Raw genomic sequence first — 25914 nt, forward strand, 5'->3', positions numbered from 1 at the left:
CTTCTATACATCAAAGCCTCTAGACCAGCTGGCTTTAATCCAATTCAGACACACATACATAGATGCAGGCACCGCTAAACTCTATTTTAAAATAATTTCCAACAACATTATCATATCTTCTTGACAACCCCCTCCTTATCGAAAAATTAACCATCATAATTCTAAAAGATGGCTCAATTTTTATTAACCCATCTTACACTAACTCCTATACTTAACTATATACTTACTCTATTACATTACCAATATACACACAAATCCTTGGTATCAACAGAAATCATTCAAGTTCAGCGTCCAGGGTTTAAATATCCAATTTTCTCTTTAAGCTTCACACTCTTGATAATGCATCCGCAGTCAGATCCTCTCATCCAGCGACATGTATTATCTGTAAATTCGCAATGGTCGTAGTAATAAACTCCACCTGAACAGCCTTCCACTTCTGTCTTGAAATTTGTCCAGGAACTTTAAAAGGTTGTGGTCTGCATAAACAATTGTTTCTGCTGAATTGTTTGCCACATAGATTTGCAATGCTAACACCAAACTCAATGTCTCCTTTTCAATCATTGAATATCTTCTCTGTTCTGCATTCAACTTCTGTGAAAAATACCCTATTAGTTTTTCAATTCCAGTTTTATTTTCTTGTAACAGTGCGGCCCCAATGCCTATAATCGCTTGCACCAACAGCTAACTGAAATTGCTTGACGCAATTGGGTACTGCCAAAACTAGTGTTATAGTTAATACAGTTTTCAAACTATCAAATGCCTTCTGACACTCCAGTGTCCATTGAAACTTCTTGTTCCTTTTTAATAGTTCAGTCAATGGAGCATCCATACTGCTAAAATTTGGTACAAATTTCCAGTAAAACCCACTCATGCCCAGAATTATCAAAACTTATCATTTTGTAGTCGGAATGGGGAAATCCACAATAGCCTTCACTTTCACATCTCTTGGAACCACCTTATCTTGTCCAATGGTATGGCCTAGATATGTAACTTGTGCTTTTGCAAATTCACTTTTAGCCAAGTTCATCACCAAATTAGCTTCTTGTAATCAATAATTCTTCCAGATGTTGTAAATGCTCACCCCACGTCTGACTGAAACCTATTAAGTGATCAATATAAACAATACAATTGCTCAGACCTGCAATTACTTTGTTCATCAGTCTTTGAAATGTCACAGATGCATCCTTCATACCAAATGGCATGACTTTAAACTGATATAGTCCATTTGGTGTCACAAAAGTCGATATCCCCTTTGCTCTCTCCGATAACGATACTTGCCAATATCCTTTAAGCAAGTCAATCTTTGTGATAAATTTTGATTTTCCCATTTTCTAGATACAATCCTCCAACCATGGTATAGCATATGAATCCACATTTGTCACCGCATTCGCCTTTCGATAGTCCACACACAGTCTTTGTGTTCCAACTGGTTTCGGCACCAGTAAAATAGGCAAACTCCAGTTACTGCAACTAGACTCAATTATACTATTTTGAAGAATTAAGTCAATTTCTTTCTGTACTTGTGATAACTTTGCTGGATTTAATCTATAAGGGTGTTGCCTTATCGAAGATGAAACTTCTACACACACATCATGTATAGCTAAACCTGTCCTCCGCAGCTTACTTCCACAAATAGCTTTGTGTGACTGCAATAGCTTTTCCAAATTATTTTGACACTTGTCTGGAAAGTAACTCAATATTATATTTAAGTTTTCAAGTACCCCCTCATTATACAATTTGATTAGAGGAAAATCAATTTCAGAATCCAGCATTTCTACCTCTTTCTCATTATCTACCACTTCTAACACCACCTTTTGGTCCTCTTCCCTGTCAAAGTACTTTTTAAGCATATTTACATGACGCACCCTCTGCTGCTTTCTTCTATCTGGAGTGTTTATTAAATAATTTACTTCATTCAATTTCTTTTCAATCCTGTAAGGCCTACTAAACCTGACCTTTAAGGAGTCACACAGAACTAGCACTTTCTTTCCAGCAGTAAAATTCCGAGCTGTAGCTTTTCTGTCTGCTTTCACTTTCATCACTTGCTGTGATACCTTTAAATGTTCCCTAGCCAACTCATATGCTCTGTCCAACTTCTGTCTGAAGTTTGATACATAGTCCAGGAGAGTAGTTTGTGAATTTTGACCTACCAATTTCTCATAAATCAATTTCATGACCATAAATCAGTTCAAACGGGCTAAAACCAGTTGATGCATTAGGAGTGTCTCTTAATAGCAAATAACAAGAATGGAATTCACCCATCCCAATCCTGTGGATAATCCTGACATTATGCTCTCATCATAGTTTTTAAATTTTGATGCCATCTTTCCAAAGCTCCTTGTGACGCTGGATGATAAGCTGTTGACGTAAACTGTTTTATCCCCAAACTGTTCATTACTTCCTTAAACAGCTGTGACATAAAATTTGAATTCTGATCTGATTGTATTTCCTTAGGTAAACCATATATTGTAAAAATTTTAATTAACTCCTCCACAATCTTCTTGGTTGTAATATTTCTTAAAGGTATTGCTTCAGGAAGCCTGGTAGACACATCCATTATTGTCAGTAAGTACTGATTTCCACTTTTAGTCTTAGGGAGAGATCCTACACAATCAATTATGACCCTAGTAAAATGCTGGAATTGGGATTAAAGGTGCCAGTTTAATCACAGCTTGTGGTTTCCCTATCACCTGACATGTGTGACATGTTCTACAGAATTTGACTACATCCCTATGCAACCCAGGCCTATAAGAATGTTTCTGTACTTTTGCCTGTGTCTCCCTAATTCCTAAATGTCCCCCTCCCCCACCCCCTGCCATTGGAATTTCATGTTCTATCCTCAGATTCTCATTTCTATAACCTAATGGGATCACAGTCTGATGTACTTCCCTTCAGTTATCATTTTCTGAGAAATGATCTGGCCTCAATTTTCTCATTAAAATATCACCCTTAAGGTAATAACATTCTGTAATACATTTTGCTTCTGTTTTGGAGTAAACTGTCTGGTATGACTGTTTTAATTGCAATTTTTTCCTGTAACTCCACTAACCTCCTTGAGTTAAACACTTCATCTACCTTTTCCTCTGCTGTGTTTTTCTGAACAATGTTATCAAACACAATGCCAGCTAATTGGATTTCAATTCCTTCTTCCTGCCTTTAAACTGCCTGTCCTTCTTGTTTTTCTTGTTTCAACCTATGAGCCTGTGACCTCATTATCACATAATCAGGAAACAATCCAGGATATTCTTTTTGCAACACTTATGTTGAAAAAGGATCTACAGGCTGCTCAACTACCATAGGCATCACCCACATTTGTGATCCAGCTATATCATTACCCAGAATAAATTCAACCCCTGCAATGGGCAATTTTTCCAGCACCCCAACAGTCATTTTGCCAGTTTTCCACTTACTCTTTAAATTTATCTTCCACAATGGAATATGTTTAGCATTTCCATGAACCCCACTTATTATTACCTGTTCCTATAATACTCCTTCTGAACAACAAATATCACTATCCCACAACATTAAGGATTGACTAGCCCCTGTGTCTCTCAAAATTTTAACATCATTACCTACTCCACCCTGTACACATGGAAAGATTTTCCCTTCACACACAAAATCTTTAAACATTTCTACAACCTGCTCCTCAAAACTCCCTTGGGTGAATTGTGAACACATTTCCACTTCACTACCTATCACAGATTCTCCCTGTTTTACTTGTACACAAACCACTGTTTTTTTCCTGTGCCTGTACCTCAGAACCCACAGTACTTTTACCTCCAGAACCTTTATGCACCCCAATAATTCCAACAGATGTTCCCTGCAATTTCCAGCACACTGACTTTGTGTGTCCTACTTCATTACAATGAAAACACCTAAACTTTCGAGTGTCACTTCTATCCTCAGCACCTTCCTTTTTATTCTGAGAAATTTTCTGATTTGAAAGGGTGACAAAAAAAAGGTTTAGCTTTATGAACCATCTCATAATTATCAGCTATCTCTGTTGCTTGTCTTAACATTTGAACCCTTTGTTCCTCCATATGAGTTCTCACTACTGAAGGAACTGAATCTTTAAGTTCTTCCAGAAGAAGCACTTCTCTAAGAACTGCATATGTTGGGCTGGATTTTACCATTGGCGAGCGGGGGCAGGGCCCGCTCGCCAACATGTGAAATAATGCGCAGTGACATCAGGCGGAACTCCCAATGTCACCGCACCCCATTTAAATTTTCAGGAAGGCAGGGGTGCAGCAAAATCAGCTGCGGGCCTGCCGACCTGTCAATGGCCAATTGAGGCCATTGACAGAGCAATTAAAGTAATTAGTGGACCTGACTGTCCAACCTTAAGGTTGGCGGGCAGGCCAGGAACCCCGGCGGGCAATAGAAAAAACATGAAACCTCATACACAGGCAGGATGAGGTTTCATGTAGGGTTTTAAAAATGTTAATAAAGTTTTTTTGGAAAATTATGAACATGTCCCAATTCATCTGACATTGTCACATGAGGGGACATGTAAGGGAAATTTTTTTCTTATATTTTTAATATTTTTGAAAGTAGAGGTGATCTCCCTGAGGCAGCACTTAGCCTCAGGGAGATGAGGGCTCTCTTTCATGCGCATGCGCGAAAAAGCGCACTCTCAATTTTAGGGAATCCCCCCCACCCGCACAGGAAGCGCATAGCGCTTCCCTGAGGACGTCATGCTGGGCGGGCCTTAATTGGCCTGCCCATGTAAGATGGTGCCGTGCATCCGATCGGGTGCACCGATTGGAAGCGCAACCACACACGCCCGCCCATCAACTTCCCCGGGAAGACGGGGGGGAAATTCAGCCCGTTGTCTCTATTTTTAATACCCGTATCCACCAGTCAAAATTACATTGTTTTACTTTTTCAAACTCAGTATAAGTTTGCCTGGGCTGTTTTCTCATATTTCTAAATTTCTGCCTGCATGCCTCAGGAGCCAACTCATATGCATTCCAAATGGCCTTTTTTACCACATCATAATTCACTGACATTTTTTCTGACAGCAAAGCATATACCTCATGTGCTCTACCCACCAACCTGAGTTGTAACAACAATGTCCAGTTTTCCTGTGCCATTTCATTTGTTTAGTTAACTTCTCAAATGAAAAAAAAAATGCTTCAACATCTTTTTCCTCAAACTTTGGAAGATCTTGTACAAATTTAAACATCTACCCACTGGGTTTTAATTTAGAGGTTTTTTTCATCATCAGAACTTTTCTCAGAATCTGAGGTCTCTTTTTTAACTTTCAGCTTTTTAAGCTGGTGTGCCCTTTCTCTTTCATTCTCTCTTTCCCTTGCCTCTTTCTTTATCCTTCTCTCTTGCCTGGAATTCCAGTTCCAGCTTCCTTTCTTTCTCCTGCCTTTCTGCTTGCTCCCTTTGAAATGCCCTTTCTTTTTCTTCTGCCGCTAGCTCAAGATTTTTCATTTCCTTTTCTTATTCAAGTTCAAGCTTTTCATTTCTAACTGAAGTCTCACTACCTCTAGCTAAGACTCACTAGTGTCAGGTATCACTTCCAACTTCAAATTCTGTGCTATATCTTCAATTATATCTGCTTTCCTAGCCTCCACAGGTAACCCCAATTATAATTTCTCCTCCAACTCTGTTAACTTATTCTTGGATACTTTCTGTAACCCAATCAAAGTTATATCTTCTCCTTCCAAAACAGATTTAGCCATCGATACAGCCATTTTTGCAGTCTCGCCACTTCAAAATTACTTCACATCAACTGCTGATTGCAAAGTGCTTCTCGTACTCGTAAACTTACGATTCATCAATTCCAAAAAATCAAGGAATTTCAAATATATCCCGCAAAGAGCCCCCAATTATTATGACACAGCCGATGGTAAGTGCTGAGTTGTTCAAATCCCAGATGGAAATATAAAACAACTTTCATAACCAATTTTGCAATTTTTATGTTGTGAGATGCAGGCTTTGAACTCAGTAGTAATAAGACCACTGAGTCCCAAGAGATTTTTTAAAAACTAAATTAAACATTTATTAATTAAAAGATTGTAAGCACATGCATATGTCTACAAATTACTGTGATAATAACTTCTAAAAATAAAATCTCCTAATTAATCTGACTCTCAATTATGCCTCCGTTGAGGCAACAGTAAAACATATAGATTTAAACAGACCGCTGGCTAAACACACCATGGACAGTCGAATTCAAAATGAGTTTCTTTCAGCTCTGGCTCCTTGCAGACAGCGGTTTACAGGCTGGAGGCTTTAGATCTCAGAATCCCTCTTCTTTTACCAACAGCCTTTTCTTTCTTTATACATTTTTTTCCTCTTTGAATACAAATTTTCATTGTACCACAAGGTTTTTTTTTACCTCCTCTAACAATAAAACCCCTTTCATAGCACCAATTTTATTAGTAAGCTTTGGAAAAAAGTAAACCCATTGTGTGGCTTCTTCTGGCTTGGTGTGATATTTCACCCATTTTTTTGAATGGTTTATTTAAAAATGCAAATTGCCCCCTTTTCAATTCACCTTGTAAATTCCCTATGTTAACCTAATTACCATTTCAAACCTACTTCTCTTCTGTACACAAAAGCCTCTAGACCAGCTGGCTTTAATCCAATTAAGACACACATACACACATACATAGACACAGACACCACTACACTCTATTTTAAAATAATTTCCAATAACATTATTACATCTTCTTGACAATGAGTCCTTAATGAGCTGCACATGGCTCTGAAGCTTAGCGTATCTAATCATGAAGCTTTTGTGAAAGTGCTTGATTCTCTCTTGTCTCCCTAAACCAGTTAGGAAAATCCCAGATTCCATCCTTGGTCACCTGATTTTAACTGGGACAATAATGTGGTATTACAGGCTCTGGTATCTCTAAGCTAAGAAGCAGTCAGGTATACCACTTCTATTTGCTACTACCAATGGAAGATGAATGAATTTGATTCACATATTATGCCTTTCACTATTAAATAGCCCATTAACATTCATTTTCTAGGCTTATTCATGAAGAATGGTCACTTGGGTATGGTACTGGAAGATTCCTGTGCAACAATTAAACAAGACTTGCAGCATTAGTTTCAAGTTAAGCTTGGTACAAGATCCTGGCTGCAGCAGGCTGTTAAACTCCTTGACTTAAATGTTCATCTTCATTGGGTTTAAAATAGTTCCAAGACTGAACTTTTCCATTTACATCTACTCCAGACCCATCTTTTTTCTTTACTAGTCCGATTACCATCTTATTCTGCTTTGCACCATCATCCCTTTTGTAATTTAATCTCTCCCACCTTCAACCTTATCACAGGCCTTTCCTTTTGTTCTTTCATCTCCTCTCCCCTTTCCCTACCTCTGCATCTTAAAACCTGTTACAACTCTAACATCTAGCAAGGTGCAGTGGCATCAATATGCTATTGTCAAGTTTTGTAGGCGGTAACTTCTCATGCAGAGAGGGAAACTGAGAGTTGTTCATTGCACTGTCACTTCACAAGGATTTTACTAGCGATGGCTGGGTTTTCAGTGAGCATTGGTTTTTGATGAGTGCTAAAAGGGAACTAAGAGCAGGAATGGAGGCAAATACCAAAACCACCCTAGTTACCTGGTTAGGAGCAGAATTGTATAAGTTATAAGGTTATGATCAAATGCTTCACAGAACATAATGATGACTTTGCTGTTGAGGCCGGGAAATGGCTCTGGAGTCTGCAATTTAAGAGTAAATAGGGAGAGGTGTAAAAGTGGGTGAATATTTTTCAGGGTTGGTTGCTTGATCATCCTTAGCAATCAGTGAATTTTTAAGTTTTACTCAAAACATTTAGTGAATGGGGTAGATCCTATGATAGGGCAGACTGTATGTGGTCTGTCAAAGAAGTCTGTCTTGATCTATCCTTCCTTGCATTCTTAGCAGAACAGACCAACTTTTAGAATAGAAACATAGAAAATAGGAGCAGGAGTAGGCCATTTGGTCTTCGAGCCTGCTCCGCCATTCAGTATAATCACGGCTGATCCTCTAACTCAACGCCATACTCCCACTCTCTCCCCATACTCCTTGATGACTTTATAGTCCAGAAATCTATTTTCTTCTTAAATATATTCAATGACTTGGCCTCCACAGCCTTCTGTGGTAGAGAATTCCACAGATTCACCACCCTCTGAGTGAAGAAGTTTCTCCTCATCTCAGACCTAAATGGCCTACCCCATATCCTTATTCTAGACTCCCTAGCCATAACAGACACATATGAGCACAGGCTGTCATGTCCAGATGTATTTCCCAAGATATTATATGTAATTTTAAATTGATGATAATAAATATTTTATGCTAATGCAGATTGAACAAACTTTTTTTTATTCTTTCACGGGATGTTGACATCGCTGCCAAGGCCAGCATTTTGTTGCCCATCCCTAATTGCTCTTGGGAAGATGATATTGAGCTGTGTCTTTGAACCGCTGCAGTCTGTTTGATGTAGGTACACTCACAATGCTGTTATGAAGGAAGTTCCAGAATTTGACCCAGCGATGGTGAAAGAACAGTGATATAGTTCCAAGTCAGGATGGTGTGTGGCTTGGAGGGAACTTGAAGGTGGCAGTGTTCCCATCCATTTGCTGCCCTTGTCCTTCTAGATGGTAGAGGTCACAGGTTTGGAGGGTACTGATGAAGGAGCTTTAGTGAGTTGTTGCAGAGCACCTTGTATATAGTACCCACTGCTGGCACTGTGAGCCAGTAGTGGAGGGAGTGAATGTTTAAGGTGGTGGATGGGGTGCTGAAAAAGTGGGCTGCTTTCCCCTGGATGGTGTCAAGCTTCTGGAGTGTTGTTGGAGCCACAATCATTCGAGCAAGTGGAAAGTATTCCATCAACCGCCTGACTTGTGCCTTGTAGTTGCTGGACAGATTTTGGGGAGTCAGGAGGTGAGTTATGCACCTCAGAATTCCCAGCCTCTCACTTGCTCTTGTAGCCACAGTATTTATATGGTTGGTCCAGTTCAGTTTGGCTGAGGATTATTTGTGATATATTTCTCTTTCACTTGTGGCCTTCAACAGATTGCATTTATCACTGTGTCTCCATTCATGACCTGCCTGGCTGTGGGATGTTGACTAGATTGTGCTATTCTCTCTTCTTTTCCTGCCTTCCAATAGAAAAATAAAAGGTTTATTTTAAGAAGGTTGGTGATCCCAGTTTCCATATAACAAGTGGAAGGACTATTAAAAAGAACTGTCTTAATTATCCTAGTGACATGACTGAAATGAGGAACGATGGTCTGGTGCAGGCACCATGGCTTCATGATGCAGCATGTTGGACATTCCTGATCATAGCCTCCAAGCAGAGTGTCAGTTGGATTTGTAGCACTTGACAATAAGTTACAGAGTAACTGTGGGGAAACCTATTCTGGGGAGTGGCAACTCCTTTCTCGGTATCATCTTTTTAGAAAGACAGGAATTTGTCCTTTTTTACAACTAGCAAAGAAAATGGTTAATCTTATTATACCCTAAACTTTTTCAAATGCAGCACTTTTCACGCTCCTTGAAAATATACTGAAAATAAAAATACATCAGTTGATGCTTCCCTCACCTACAGCCTCTTGGATGAAACATTTCTTCCTTTTCTTTATTTTACCAAAACTACAATCATTATTACATTGTCCTCATATCCATTCTAGGCTCCAAGTGTATCATCTTATGCATTCTTCCGTCTCCTTTCATTTCAAGATTCATCTCCTGCTTTCAAGGTATTTTTCCCCAGGATTTCAACACCATGGGACACCTTATCTTTCTCAGTTTTCTCTTCCTACAATCTACAGGTTTTCAAAACCCGATCTTGCCATCAAGTAAACACCATCCTTGATTTTATTTTCTCCTTTTTCCTGCCTTGATGCTATTTTGTACAACGGGCCTGGGTCTTTCACCTAAGTTTCCAAATAAAACCAAGGAAAAAATTCAGATATTTAGGATCTGACACATCTGTTGATTTGAAAAGTTAATTTTTCTTGTTTTTTATTTGAGTATCTCAAAGGAACAATATTTTATGAGGTAAATATAAATTATTTGTCAAGACATTATAGATATCCAAGTGCTCTTGTATGTGCTGATGATAACAAAATTGGAAAGATAGCCAGTAATGTTTCTGATGCTGGAAGATATTGATTATTTGTGTGTGGTGAGAGATTTGGAAAATTCAATTAAAGGATTTGAGCAACGGTTTCATAAATTTTTTTTCTTCCTACAGCATTGTTGCGTTTTAATCAATATTTTACTTTGCAATAGATTTTTTCTGAACATAAAAATAAATAACATTTAAACAGTTCTGCTTACTGCAGAAAATAATTTAACAATCTCTGAAGAGTTTGATCAGATGTTGTTACTGACTCGTATACACTTTTGCTGGCTGTAACTCATTTAATTACTAATTTAATAGGTATTTTGTCCAAGGAGCTCTTATTTACTGTGACTTTGTGAGGAGAAAAAAGAAAACCTCAGCATTAAAAAGAAATTGATTGGCAAGGTGCAATAATAAATAAATGGTGTGGACTGGAGTTGGCAAAAACTCGTAGTTGTTGGCCTTTACCCTGTCTTTAAACATAGTTCAGAGAAAACAGTTTAGTTCTCTTCTGACTCCTGACTATTAAGGGTCACTCTGTGAATTGAATTCTGGCAGCTCTGAATCGTTTGCAACAGGGACAGCAGTTCAGCCTATCATTGGAGCTTGATTTGACAGTTGCAGATCCAAAAGGATTAAGTCCGAGAATGCAGCAAGGGTGGTGGGGGAGGGGCTCAGTATTGCCAAATCATGTTTAGCAATAGAATAATTCCAATAAATGTTAAATAAGCACTGTCATCTCATTCTCAGTAAGAAAACATATATATCAAAACATTAACCGTGAACAAAAGCACAATTCATAAATTTACCATTATTCATGAACAAAGTAATTTATCATTTAAAATTTGAACCCAATTTTACCCTTTGTCTTCTGGACTTTTGCTGTACTACATTCTGCAGATGCCAGATACCTTCTGCTGCCTCATCTAAGTGGCCATTCTTCTTGTGTTAGCCTAAGTGGTGATTGTTGCCAGTGGTTCTCTGCTAGAAATGTTGCTTATGAATGTTGGAATTTATAGGACTGAAAAAGGCCTGTCCTCTTCAGATTAATCTCCTGCTCATCTTCAAACTTGTCTGTCTCCACAAACACGCTTAGTTTTCTCTTAATACAACTCACACTTTCCACCTTAATATTTAACATAATAAATTTATTCTACAAGTTTTAAACCTTTCTCCTTACTCCTAATTTTGCAATTTTTAACTTGCATCCCTTCCAAACCCTTCGCTAAACTGAACAATTTTTTTTGGATAATCTTTGTTAATTTTCCGAAAATCTGTAAAAGATCACCTCTTTTTTTCCAAAGAACACAAGATCAGCTTGCTTAGTTTTTCCTCATTATGTAAATTCCTGATAGTCACGCAATTTTAAATTGGTTGTCTGAGCTTTGGCTCTTGGCTTCATTGCATGCAGCCTTCATTTTGTCCTTCTATTTGAACCTTGGTTTAATTCTATTTAGTTTTGCTAGTGGAACTATTAGGTTACTATTAAAACTATTAGATTGCTATTGACAGGTAGCAACTGGTTGCTAGTAGCTCCAAGAGAAACTAGAATTGAGCCTCTGAATCTGTCAAAGTATTGCCCAGCCCTGTTCTGAATTCTATAACCTCAACAGCTGTTTTTTTTCCACAGCCTTTGCCAGAATAATGTCACTTATCAAACCACCTTCATACATGTTTTAAAATGGAGAAGAAATAAATCTGTAAGGCCTGTAATAAAATAAAGCTGCCTAGATCTACGTCATCTCAATGCCTCTGCATCCTCAAGGTGTTGCTCACAGTTTCGGCTCACGTATCAAGAATTGCCACTCAAACAAGGTTGTAGACATTGATCAATACTGTACCTGTGGAACTGTACTCCAGCCTGAGCCAGTGCCTTCAGGGCAGAAGGGGGAGAAATCAAAGTGAGAGCTAAATGTTGTCATTTTAATCTTACATCTTATGTTAATTAGACATAATATTGCAAGCAGAACTGATTGGGCATGTCCTGGTAAAACTGTCCATAATAACGTGCATTCTGATTATCAACATTTAATTTTATAAATTCCGTACCTAGGGAAAGGGCCCATAGAAGTTCGATGTGAATATAAAAGGGCAGATCATTGCAGCTGCCCGCTCATATAAATATATGACAGAAATGTCACCAAGCAAATCAATCTGTCCACTAAAATGCCTGCAGGGAACTGCTCCCACAGGTGCACGCTAAGATACAGTTTCTAGCACCTAATTTAAATGCCATTTACCCAGACACAGAGTTCTCTCCCACTAACCCCCTCTCCTGCCAAAGAAAATCTTGAATATTTGCGAACTTGGATAAATCTCGGTTATTTTCAACTGAGTTTCAGAATCCCTTAAGTATTAATGTCCATATGAATAAAAATTGTGTCTAAGATTGTATGTTGGCATAATATTGTACAATTAGAAAACTGCAACAAGCTTGTAATGTTGCTGAGAAGGCTATGCTAACCACATGACACTGCAGACCAATCAGATCATTGGAAAATAAAATTCCATTGGACTCACTCTGCCCTGCTACATAAATTACTTCAAACACTAGGTCCATTCCCTCCAATCCACCATTAGCTATCAGACCAAAATTCACTCAAGTGTCCTGGCCCTGTTCCACACCCTTACGACCTAACACATTAGATCCAGCAACACTCCCAGTGCCTGCAACTTCTGGGACCAGCTGGTTTTTGCTCTTATTATTTTTCTTGGCTTCATGCAGCCTCATCCCTTGCCTTTTCAGCTCCACATTTGTTATAGCCACCTTTTTCTTGGCTACCCAAGTTGAAGACATCGAGGATGCAGCAGCAGATAGTCAATGCCAATTTCAAATGGGTGCAGAGCTTCAGAACTAGCTGATTATAATCAGCTCATTTGCTGTGCAATGCTGCTAAAAAAAAATAAGCAAAAATCCAGTCTTATGGCCCGCTCCTTCAATTCCTAGCTTCACCTGACCCGCATGCATGGCAGCACTTCCTAGACAGACTAGTATCAGTTATGGCCATGACTCTAGACCCATTGTACCATCATGACTGAGTCAACAAGGATATAAGGCCATGACCTGAGCATTCATCAGTCCCTAAGGATGTAGGTATTTGGTCAATTGATATTTTCAAGATTGAATAGATAGATTTTTAGGCTAAGGGTGTCAATGGATATGGAGAAAATGGAGATAACATATATTACTGCCATGATTAAATAATGGACAGACAGTTCAGGGTGCAAATGGGTGATTAGACTAGTGCCTGGAGGAAACAGATGAATGGGCTACCTCAGGGGTCTGTCTTAGTCCGAACACTTGTACACCAATGACCTACACCCAACTTGGGCCCAGAAGATTTTCTATACAGATAACATCTGCTATGGCATACAGGCTGACTTTCCCTGAGCTGGTAGACACATTAAATGATGAAATTGCAAAACTGGCAGACTACTGAAACATATGGTGGCTAAAACTGAGCACCGGTAAAACAGTCTCTAGCACATTCCACATTTACAATGTCAGCGCTAGGAGGGAACTGAACATCACCCTGGATGGCCAGAGACTGAAGCATGATTCCCACCATGTTTATCTGGGTGTCAACCTTGACAGAACCTTCATGTACAAACAGGACCTCATCAACACTGCCGAAAAAATTAAAACTCGCAAGCTCCTCAGAAAACTGACCGGCTCTCATGGGGATCACAAACCAACACTCTAAGGACCTCTGCTCATGACATCATGTACTCAACTGCAGAATACTGAGCCCCAGTATGGTACCAGTCTGCCCGCACCAAAAACTTATTGATGTGCAACTCAACTCAACAATGTGCATCATCACAGGTACATTTTGACCAACTCACCTCCCCTGGCTCCTATTCCTGAGCAAAATTGCTTGCCCAACCCCACCCCTACATCAGGAGGGAAATTGCAACAGGCAAGCTACTGGAGAAGGTCTACTCAAACTCAAGCCTGCCTTTATTCAAAGACATCCTCAACCCACCAGCAGTTTGCCTTCCCTCACTCAGTCCCTTATGGTTAAACCCACCACACTGAGGGGCAACAGCTGAGGATCAATGTCAGGAGGATTGATAAAAGAAAACATCCACCAGAAACCACTCTCATCATAGACTCCACTGTTCGTCCAGCCAGCTTTGCTCTCCCACGGCGACACTGGGCCCTTTTAAACCATTTCCAAACTTGTCAAGGCCTCCGTGCAGCCAATATCAGTGGGGTCACCAAGATCATCTCGGCTGCAGCCGTGGTACAGCCCAAACAATCACTCACATTGTCGTGGAGTGCCAGCTGATTAAATTTGAAGGTGGAGGAAAGAACTCCACCTTGCCATTGACAAGGCTATTGCTTGGCTCTGTGACTATGCACATAGTAGCTAAAATAAATTAATTAAGTGAAGTGGAAGAACAGACTTGTGGGGTGAGTGACCTACTCCTGCTCCTGGGTCACATCCCACTTTCTCCCCAATGTCCAGTTATTCCTATGACAGTGGCCATGAAATTCAACTCTTTACCACCTGATTTTTTTGGCACAATGAATGCCATTTTACTTCCAAAATGTCCGTGGCAATGCACACACTTCTGTGGCAAGACACATCAGATGCCATTTTAGTGATTCGAATGACACATAGGAAACTTTTGCTGGAAGTATTCAGAGTAGGCAGATCGTGATGTTAATCAGTATGTAAAATTGATTTGATGCCAGTGCTGCTATTTTGGAGCTTAATGCTCCAGCTAATACCCTCTGTTAACTTGCATAGCTTAGCACTCATTCAACAGCATTATGATCCCCATGGGGAAACCATAAACCAAAGTAACCGAATGACCCCCGGATGAAGTTACCAACAAGATCCCATTTTTTGTAGCTTTTACCTTAACACGAATCAGAACAAATGCAAATTAGACATGAATTAACAAGCAAATGATACTTTAAATAAAAATGTAAATTTCACTTTAAATAGTTTATACAATGAAGATATGTATTACGTAACCGCAAACATTCACATCACTCCCAGCACAAATATGGCACCACACAGTACCACAATATGCTGTTCATTATTCACTCAGCTAAGTCAAGAGTCCTTTATGACAAGAGTTCTCTCCCAGGGGTTATGATTGTCCTGATGGTGTAGTTTTTTTGGAGTTCCTTTTCAATGACCAACCAATAACACCCCAGGTCATGGTTTGGCGACTACTGGGAAAACACTCTGTTTTTTAGCATCTCTGAGCTATTCAGATAGCTTTCCAGATTTTAGACCACTTTAGCCAGCTCACCCAGTGCCTTCAAGAGCTCCTGTCTCCTTTTCTGCCAAATAGAAAAACCATATTGCTCCAATCCTGGGAGTGATTTGCTTCTTCTCCTCACAATAACTCTGTGTTCTTCATTCTATCTCTGTCGGCTTTCTCTTTATGTCTGAAACTGCACACTGATTGTCTTCACTCTCCAGTTCCTGTGCTTGTATCTCTCCTTTGTGTCTGCAGTTCTCCTTTGTCTGCCAAGCACATGGCTTCTGGTCTTAACTTCCTTCCTGTTGGTACTGCTTCCAGGTCAAGGGTTGCAATGTCACATAAACCAGCATTTCTTATTATCCAAGAAAATGACAATTGATCCCTTTACAATTGATGTAAACCCTTAAAAGTACTTTCAAACATTGTTAAAAATAATTTGATTGCACAGACCTTTTAAAGAAATACAAATTTTCCTTACTGCATTTCTTCCAAGTCAAATGTCATCACAACAGTGGATGGACACCACCACCAACACCCACCCCCTCCTCTCCCCCATGAACACTATTTCAAGGGATCATCATGCACTTTCAGGTTGACCGCTGATGAGTTTCCACTGGCTATTGCTTCATGGTAGAAGTGTTTGGTGTGTTAAGAGTTCTTTAAATTTGCTACAGTCTGCAGGAAGTGGTGTGCCTTGTGCTGAAGGACTTTTTCCTGACTTCAAAAATTCTACACAAAGTACTTGCTCCCAAACGTGGGTGCATTAGGTATTTCCCTTAGGCTACAACATGACAGGGAGAATGAGCAGAGGTCTCACAGAGTGGCACAAACTTCTGGAAGAGGAAGGCAGGGGGAGAAGGGATCTCAGCATATCCACCCAGCGCGTTCAGGAAACAATTCTCCTACATGAACCTCAAAGAGGAACAATGTGCCAAACAATTCCATTTCATAAAGATGTCCTCTCTGAAATCTATCACCTGCTGTAGTCACAACTGCAACCTTAGAGCAGAGAGGGGACAGCATTGTCAGTGGCTGTGAAGTTGACCACAGCCATGAACTTTTATGCTTCTAGCTCCTTCCAGGCTGCGGTTGGCAATATTTGCAACATTTCCCAGTTTGCCATTCACTGTTGTAAAAGGGACTAAGGCTTTGTATTCCTAGAGAGCTGAGTACATTGCCAGAGGGAAGCAGGCAGAGTGAGCATGCGGCTTGATGAGGATTGCAGGCTTCCCCATGGTGCTGGCTGCCACTGACTACATGTTGGTTTGTGGGGACTGCATGTCAACTCTGTGTTATTCCGAACCGAGAGGGATTCCACTCCCTCAAGATCAAGCTGGTGCACGACCATACTCTGTATATCATGCAGGTCATTGTCTGCTATTCTGACAGCAGTTAGGATGCCTGCAATCTGCATTTGAGATATCACGACAAACCACAGGGTGGTTACTGGCGACAAGGGCTATCCCTTTGATGACATGGCCCAAGGCTCTGGTATGCAACCCACGTAGACATGAGCAGGATGCATACAACAAAAGCCATGTTGTCATGTGGTACAGCATTGGGTGCTCAAACAATGCTTCCATTATCTAGGCTCCTCTGGGGGACCTGAAGAGCATGAGTCAAGATCTGTATGTTGCATGTTGCACAACCTCATCATCTCTTGCCACCAGCTATATGACGATCAGCTAAGGAGGTGGAGCTGGGGGAAGAGGATGGAGAGGATGAGAAAGAGAAAGGGAGAAGGCAACCAACACAGTTCCTCTCTGGTCAGGGTCCCTGTAATCATTTAATCCAACTGCGAATACCAGTAAACACAACCACAATTTCCCCTTCATCATCAATCCACACCTTACCTTCTCTCTGTTACTGACCATCACAATATCTACTTGATCACAATAAAAAAATGTCACCACAAAATAAACATTCCAAACCAAATTTATGAATCAAACCATGCCATATTGCATACAAATGACAAGTAATCACCCTTGTGCATTCCCTTAGTGCCTGTATTCCATGTGCCTTTGCCTGTCCTAGTGCTCCTGTGCAGTGGCTAGAGCGTGGCTGCTGACTTTCAATGGAGAAGACTGCAGATGGCTTTTCAGGATGACGCTCGAGTAGCTCTGATCCAAGAATGTCTAGCTTCGGACTGAACTATTGCTGCAGCAGTCTGCACTGGCTGACTGACAGGCAACAGCAAGGCATTGGTGGAGGGGCAGCAGTGGGAAGATGAATGCCATCACCTTGAGAGAGGACAGCAGGTTCATGAACCACAGAGCCGCTGCCACTCCTCCTGGGGGGCACCTCAGCAATCGTATTAATTTGTTGGAGGACAGATTGATGGACTACTGTGACATCCTGTAAAGCACTTAGGGCACTGCTATTCGCAGCCATGATGATAGCAGTAAGGTGACCTTGCATGGCTTCAATCTGAGCTTCAACTGCAGTACCAGGGCATTGGGTAGCTTCTGCTAGTTCTGCAATGGAAACTGAGATACTGGCTGTCCGACGCTACATCATGGTTGGGTTTATAGGTGTGCTGATAGTGTTGGTCACCATTTCCACATTGGAAATAATGCGCTCCAATCTCCACACAAAAACCTGTACAAAGTTGATGCTAAACCCACCCCTTGACTTTGACAGTAGGCTCTCTGGCTGGCTGGCAATGTATCAAGCACTTCAGTTTGCTAATCATCTTCTTCTGTGGGTCACTTTATCACGAAATTATAATAATTCTCATTGTGATTTATTGTAAAGTAGGTTAATAGTGGGGTTTGGATAGTTTCTCTCTATGTGTGTGGGATTTAATTGAATTGGAGACAGCTGGTCTGGAGGCTTTGACTCATCAGAAGAAGCTAGGTTTGGAATGCTAAATACATAAACATGGCTGAGGCTATTGAGGATTTCCCCGTGCCTACAACAAAACGAGAAGTTTTGAGAATTCTGGGCATGGGTGGGTTTTACTGGAAATTTGTACAAAATTTTAGCAGTGTAGTTGCTTCATTGACTGAACTATTAAAAAAGAACAAGATGTTTCAATGGACACAGGAGTGTCAGAAGGCATTTGACAGTTTAGAAACTGTATTGTTTATGACACCAGTTTTGACAGTACCCAATTATGCCAAGCAATTTAAGCTGGTCATTGATGCAAGCAATATAGGCATTGCGGCCGTACTGTTGCAAGAAGATGAAACTGGAAATGAGAAACCGATAGGATTTTTTCACGGAAGTTGAATGTACAGCAGAGAAGATATTCAATAATCGAAAAGGAGACTCAGGGTCTGGTGTTAGCGTTGCAGCATTTTGAGATTTATGTCAGAAACAATTGTTTATACAGACCACAATCCTTTAAAGTTTCTGGGCAAACTTTGAGACCGAAGTGCAAGGCTATTCAGATGGAGTTTATTACTACAACCATTTAATCTACAGGTTATACATGTGGCTAGACAAGAAAATCTAATTGCAGATTCATTGTCAGGAGTTTAAAGCTCCAAGGAAAATTGAACATTTAAAGCCTGGATGCTGGACTGGAATGATTTCTGTTGATACCAAGGATTTGTATATATATATTGTTGTGTTAATGCATGTATCTGGTAATGTAATAGTGTGAGTATATAGGTAAGTATAGGAAGTAGTGCAAGATGGGTTAAGAAAATGAAGCCGCCTTTTTAAATTAAACAGTTCATTTTCCCATAAGGAGGGGGGTGTCACGAAAGTATAATTCTCATAATATTATCGTGATTTATTGTAAAAGTAGGTTAATAGTGGGGCTTGGATAGTTTCTGTGTGTGTGTGGGATTTAACTGAATTGGAGACAGCTGGTCTGGAGGCTTTGGCTAATCAAAAGAAGCTAGGTTTGAAATGCTAAATACGTAAACATGGCTGAAGACTTAGAATGTGAGGTAAGGAGAATTTGCATTTTTAGATAAATCAGGGTAGTTTGAATTTCAAAGAGATGGTAGATTGTCACATCACTTGCAGACCTCACCTCTGAACTATCCACTAAGATATGCGCAGTGTTGGTATCTAAAGTGGTAGATGAGTATGTGAGTGAGTAAGAATATTTCTTCTTCATCTTCTACCTCTTGCTTATCCACCACTACATGGCCAGGTTACAGTTCTGGTAGGGTTATGGTGAGTGCAGGGGGGGTGGTGGTGGCAGGAAAGCAAGAGGTCCATACCAACACCATCTGCAGCTTGTAAATTGGGATGTGTTATGAAACAAGAGGGGAGTGAACAGAGTGGGAGGATAGAGTAGGAACATACTATTGTCTTCAATGGTTTCAGCCCCAACACTGATCATGGCCTCAGCCATTGTTTATCCAATGATGGTGATCACCGTCTCCTCCATGGGGGTAAGGACATGCAATTGTGCCTGTCCCCCACCAGTTAGGTCCTTCTAACTCTGGTCATGGATGACCTCGTCCTGCAAGAGAGAGGGCAGTAGGTCAAGGGTGTGGTGCAATGCATTTGACTGATGTGGCTGTCAAGATTGAATAGCTGGCAGTGTGTGCAAGCTGTGATTATGTGGGTGTGAGGCTGGCAACAGTATTTTGTGAGGTGAAGCTATGAATATTAGGTATGAGTCATGATTCATAGAGATTGTTGGTAGGTGAGTGATTGGCATGTGGCATATTGAGCAGTGCATAAGGTCAGTAGTGTAATTATTGGGATATGGCATTTCAAGATACAGTCACTGTCCTTGACCACGTGCGTGAAGTCATTGAACTTCTTGCAACACTGCACCAGGTGGTTGGGGCTAGTCAAAAACAAAAACAGAATTACCTGGAAAAACTCAGCAAGTCTGGCAGCATCGGTGGAGAAGAGAAGAGTTGACGTTTCGAGTCCAATGACCCTTCAACAGAATTGGGGCTAGTCGCCTGGCTTTGACCACCAAAGCTATCTGTTCCCTCTAACTTCACAAAGTTTGTCTGAAGGGTCTCCAGTGGATAGATGACATCTCTCCTCCTCTGCTTCCCCTGTGCCAAGGCCTTCAATTGTGCCAGAAAATCTTGGGAGTCCACATTATGGCATTATTGAGTGTTGCTCACATCAAATCATTACTGAAATGATTTACAGCACCTGCTCCAGCCACAGTGTTTCGCCTCTTTAAGAGGTGCAGTCTGGCTTTAAGAAGCGCAGACTACCTTGAACTCGTGCTACCCTCTCTTAATATTTCACACGCTGCTTGGGTGTGCAGCAATTTAACAGCATGCTTAGTGCTGGCTGTACTCTGCAACCATTTAAGTTAGCATGAAGTTTGTCTGCTACCTGTATCAGTAGAAACTGGTATGGGGTAATCCTGTAGCACTACAAATGGAAGGACAGACATAAGAAAAAAGAGAATCAGGTGGGCGGGCAGCGTGGCATAGTGGTATTGTCACTGGACTAGTGTTCCTGAGACCCAGGATAATGCTCTGGGGACCTGGGTTCAAATCTCACCATTTGAATTCAATAAATATCTGGAATTAAAAGTCTAGTAATGACCATGAATTGATTGTCGTAAAAACCCATAAGGTCTACTAATGTCCTTTAGGGAAGGAAATCTGCCATCCTCACCTCACCTAGTCTGGCCTACATGTGACTCCAGGCCCACAGCAATGTGGCTGACTTTTAAAAAAAAAAAATGTCCTCTGAACAAGGGCAATTAGGGATGGGCAATAAATGCTGGCCAAGCCAGAGATGCCCACGTCCCATGAACGAATATAAAAAAAAGCAGGAAAGGAGGAATAAAAGGTAACCGAGTGGGAAAAAATGCAGGATCAGAGAATTTTAACTTTGAACAATGCAGAGGGGATCAACTAATTTGTATACAAAACTAATGATGGAATAAATTACCTCTGTTGCCTTTTCTTGAGAGTTTAAGGTAGAATTTAGATTAAAACTGGAAGGAAAATCCTGGGAATAAGTGAAAGGTACTCCAGATTATGTATACGTAAAAAAAAACATTTGTTGCTGCTTTTAAGTTTCCAGTAAAATGGAAGCCAGCCATAGCAACACCAATAGGAAGATATTGTTTGCCCCTTAGGGTGGCTGCTTTGCTGAATGTAATTTTTTTCAGGATTTGAGTATTGCTGAAAAAAAAGAACTTTTTGGTCCAAGCATTTTGCCTTGCACTGATCGGGACAATTCGCAAGAAAATGCCAATGTCAGGGGAAATGACAAATTTGTACTGTATGAGAAGGGAGTGCTGATAGGTTGGAAAGTGGGCTCTTATTGGTAGAGGCATTGCCATGGAGAAAGCATCAGTTGATGGTGACTGACAGTTAACTGCCAAGCATTGTTTCAAATTTAAACCAGGTAGCTTGACTCTGATTGGTCAAGACATTGCCCTAGGGAATGAACCAGTGAATGGCTGTCACTTATTTTGTTTAGGAAAGGGAGTTAATTTGACTGCTCCATTTTGACAATGAATTTGAGTGCATGATGGAGCCCATTAAGACATGCAAGGAAATTATTAAATGCAGCTGCGGATTTAAGTATAGCAAATGTATCATCCACATATTGGAAATATGTGAGGGGTAGGAGGTTAGGTATCATTCCATCGAAGGCCCGTTTCTCATGGAACTTAAAGATGTTTGCGGGAGCTGGGCCTAGAGGGGATCCCATGGCAACTCCATCTTTTTGGGCATACAAGGTGTCACTAAAGCTGAACTCAACGGCACAAACTGCCAAGTTCATAAGCGCAATGAATACCGATTCACGCAATGGTGGGGAGTTGGCCTCGTAAATAAGGCCTGGGCCATTTGCTCACTATACAAGCTTGATGCTTAAATAGGGCACATCAAAGCCATCCTGTGAGATAAAGGCTGCGCTGATCAGATCATTTTGTGCTATATATCGTACAAACTCATGACGGGCCCCAAGGCTGTCACTTTCGGCCCTGAAAAGTGCCCAGTCCACCTCAGATTACCCTGGAAGGGCAAGGTATCTCAAAAATGTGAGCTAGCTGTTTCACGCTGCTACTATGCGAGTAGTAACACGAGTGGTATTCGCCAAGAACAGGACACTACCGTCAAGCCAAAAAGACGTTCTGCCTATCACACAAATGATTAATGTGGCATAGAATATGATGCTAGGTATGTAGGCCGTATGTCCCAAAGTCTGGCAGATCGTATCAAACAGCATGACCTTCGACTGTTCGGAATGGGCTGTACCCAACCACCCCGTGCTTGCAAAAATCAAAAGTGTCCAACATTAGATGTGATTCTGTGATTGGACAATATTTGCTAAATAATCCTCAGTGCACTAAGAATTATGCTGAACAACCAATTTAAGATTGTCATTCGGGCTTGCAGTGTAGTGCATTTTGCAGACAGAAAGAACACTCATTGCGCCTACTTCAGCTAAACAAAATAAGTGATAGCCTTTGTCTGGGCAATCCTCATTCCTTCATTCCTCAGGGCAAGGCCCTGCCCAGAGTCCTGGTTTAAATTTCAAACAATGCTTCAGTCACCATCAACTGGCGTTTTCTCCTTGGCAATGCCGCTACCAGAGTCCACTTAATCTGTTCAGAATGTCATGAATGCCATTTTCCAGTGCAGCTGAAGGAGGCAAAGAATCTTGCCCACCTCATGGTTGTGCTGTTTTCTAAATTCCAAAACCCATTAAAACGCAAATAAACTACTGAAGAGAAATGAGAAAGCAGGTGGGAATGTGTGGCCTTCAGAAACTTACATCTTCATTTTATTTAAACATTTGTTAATGGATTTGTTGCTTTCACTATTAATATTAGATCTTGTATTTATTCCTCTGTGCATAGAACATTACAAGAAGCTCTACATTCAAGGTGGCTGTAGTTCGTCATTGTCAGCAGTTTATGTTACATACATATATTTGGTATATATTATATATATTTTATAAAAAATAAAATGCTGACACTGATTTCAAGTTCTACATGGAGAAATTTTCTACACTGATTTTAAACTAACATTGGATATCAACTTAATAGATTTGCACAACTTCTCAAATTTTTTCTCCTGCAGTTTGTTTTCCTTTTGTCCTACAAGACTAGGGATGTTAATGCGGAGGAATAAACATACAATGTAGTCTGTGCTCCCTGTATCACCATTAATTGGGTACAGCATTGGTCAGATGTGAAGTTCCCTTTGCTCTGGCTCAACACATCTCAATTCCAGAAAAACATCCCAGTGCAGCATATTTTCACTCAAGCCATCCTCTCAGAGATTGCCAACTTGGTAGACAGTTATGTGCAATGTGCCAGTGCCTATTAGGAACTGAGTTGAGAATGTACAAACTCAAGTAACAGTTAACTATGTGAATTCTCCAATGGCTCAGCTGGCAAGGGTTGCATGTAACTGAGTCAAGCTACATGAGCCAAAAAGTGCCGTGTTTAATTCCACATATGTTGAGTTAATGGATTTCAGCCCAAGTAACAATAGGGACACCTGCTTTGCTTGACTGAAAAATGAAAATTGGGGATTTCCACTCCTAATTGCTACCCATTGATGCCTGCTGGAAAAAAGGCATTTTTAAACCTCAATTAGCAAGATAGGACTTGGTTATGGTAGTCTAATAATATAACTGGCTAGATACATACATGAAAAATTATCTCGAGTGAAAATAGTAGAGGGCTCAATATTCCAGCAGGAGTCAACACTTTCAAGAGAAAGTGAAAAAAATTGGCAAAAATGCAGATTAAGTGGACTGAAACCAAACTGAAACCAAGCAAGACTTATGTTTCTATTCAGTGACTAACTTTCCTTTCAAAATGCTGAAAATAGGAGGACGGGGTTGGGAGTTAGAGTTACTTTTCATTAGATTTTGTTTTTCTATCTTTTTCTCTTTACATGGAGGGCAGCCTGTTCTTAAATCATCACCGGTGTTTCTCTTTTTCCTGCAGCCAGAAGCACACACCACCTGATTTTCTCCATTCTCCCTATTTAGCATTCTATTTGCAAACTGTAGCTGAGATCAAAAGGTAAGCAAGTTGGAGTATGAACTGGGCATTTTCTTTTTAGTTTCTTCACCTATCTTGAAGGTGAAGTGGCTGATGCTAGAGTCTAAACTATCGCTGGCTGTCATTTGGCCTTGATTGTTCAAGCTTATATACTTGTACAAGACAATGAGTGGCAACAGAATACTAATCACAGGGGGCATCACATGTAAACCCAAATCCACTTACCAGGTGGTCAAACACAACCAGCAGAGGTCAATGGAGAAGGAATCCTGGAGGATTTCTTGTCACCTTAAACCAAAGATACTGCTCCCATATGTAGTTGTTCTGGCTACGATTAACTAGCTCAGCGTAGATCTAGGATCCTAGCTCATGGCACATATAGTTCTTTTTTAAAATTCTTTCATGGGATATGCGCATTACTGGCGTGGCCAGCATTTGTTACTCATCCCTAAGAAACTGGCTTCTTGACAGCAGTCTTTCTGTGGTGTAGGTGCACCCACGGTGCTGTTAGGGAGTTCCAGAATTGTGACCCAGCGGCAGTGAAGGAATGGTGATATCCAATCAAGTAAGGATGGCTTGTGGCTTGGAGGGGAACTTGCAGGTTCCCATGCGTTTGCTGTCCTTGTCCTTCTAAGTGGTAGAGGTTACAAGTTTAGAAGGTGCTGTCGAAGTAGTCTGGTGAGTCGCTGCAATGTGTATGGCACACGTTGCTGCCACTGCACGTCGGTGATGGAGTGAATGTTTAAGGTGGTGGATGGGGTACCAATCAAGAGGGCTGCTTGTCCTGCATAGCGTTGACTTTGAGTGTTGTTGGAGCTACACTCATCCAGGGAAGTGCAGAATATTCCATCACACTCCCTTCTTGTACCTTGTAGATGATGGGACAGGTTTTGTTGAGTCAGGAGGTGAGTTACTTGTCACAGAATTTCCAGCTTCTGATCTGCTCTCATAGCCACAGTATTCATATGGCTAAGTCCAGTTAAGTTTCAATGGTAAGCCCTAGGATGTTGCTGGTGGTGAATTCAGCGATGCTATTGCCACTGAAATTTGAGGAGATGGTTAGATTCTCTCTTGTTGTAGATGGTCATTGAAGTGGAACAGGTGTGAATATTACTTGCCACTCAAACTCAAACCTGAATATTGTCCAGGTCTTGCTGCATGTGGACACAGACTGCTTCATACCACATGGCACGTTTGCCAAGTGACCCAATAAGGCAGCTACTGTGTAGAGCTTAAAAAAATAGTCTTTGGCATTAGGATTTAAAACAGCAGCTTTTATTTACTGTGCTTTACAGACAATATAATTAATTCCTAGGTTTGCAGTGACATGTGCTTTACTTGACTTTCCGTTGATGCTTCTTGTAGACGGGCTCTGATAAATGCAGAATGTTGAAGTACATCAGAAAGATCAAGAAGTGGATGCAGGAAAATAGAGACACCAGGACAGGGAATAAGTCTGGCAGTTGTGGAGGAGGAGCTAGCGTTGCAGTTATCAAACTAAGGGTGGCCATGGCAATTACAGATAGAAGGAACTGTAGGAATAAAAGAAAAAGCAGTTTCTCGTTTTCATATATTTTAAGTTACATTTTTCAATATATCTTCGGCTTTTAAGCCTGCAAAGTCCAAATATTAGAACACATATATTTTTTCTCATTTGCAAATATAACATCCTGTACACTCTTCATTCATCC

General features: G+C 40.6%; 2 protein-coding genes across 3 annotated transcripts in view; one reads left to right on the top strand and one right to left on the bottom strand.

The window, feature by feature from the left end:
- Positions 1-25914, top strand: part of itgb3bp (integrin subunit beta 3 binding protein) — a 67242-nt gene that overhangs the window by 38691 nt on the left and 2637 nt on the right. The gene's annotated exons all lie outside the window — the stretch shown is intronic.
- alg6 (ALG6 alpha-1,3-glucosyltransferase) overlaps positions 25483-25914 on the bottom strand; it is a 54394-nt gene continuing 53962 nt past the window's right edge. For both annotated transcript variants that reach the window (XM_078561318.1, XM_078561316.1), the window contains exon 14: positions 25483-25755. In XM_078561318.1, coding sequence (XP_078417444.1) covers positions 25558-25755 — 198 coding nt within the window. In that variant the 3' untranslated portion in view covers positions 25483-25557. The remainder of the gene's footprint in view (positions 25756-25914) is intronic.

The sequence above is a fragment of the Cetorhinus maximus genome, chromosome 17 (assembly GCF_964194155.1).
Source record: "Cetorhinus maximus chromosome 17, sCetMax3.hap1.1, whole genome shotgun sequence".
In the NCBI taxonomy this organism is placed as follows: domain Eukaryota; kingdom Metazoa; phylum Chordata; class Chondrichthyes; order Lamniformes; family Cetorhinidae; genus Cetorhinus; species Cetorhinus maximus.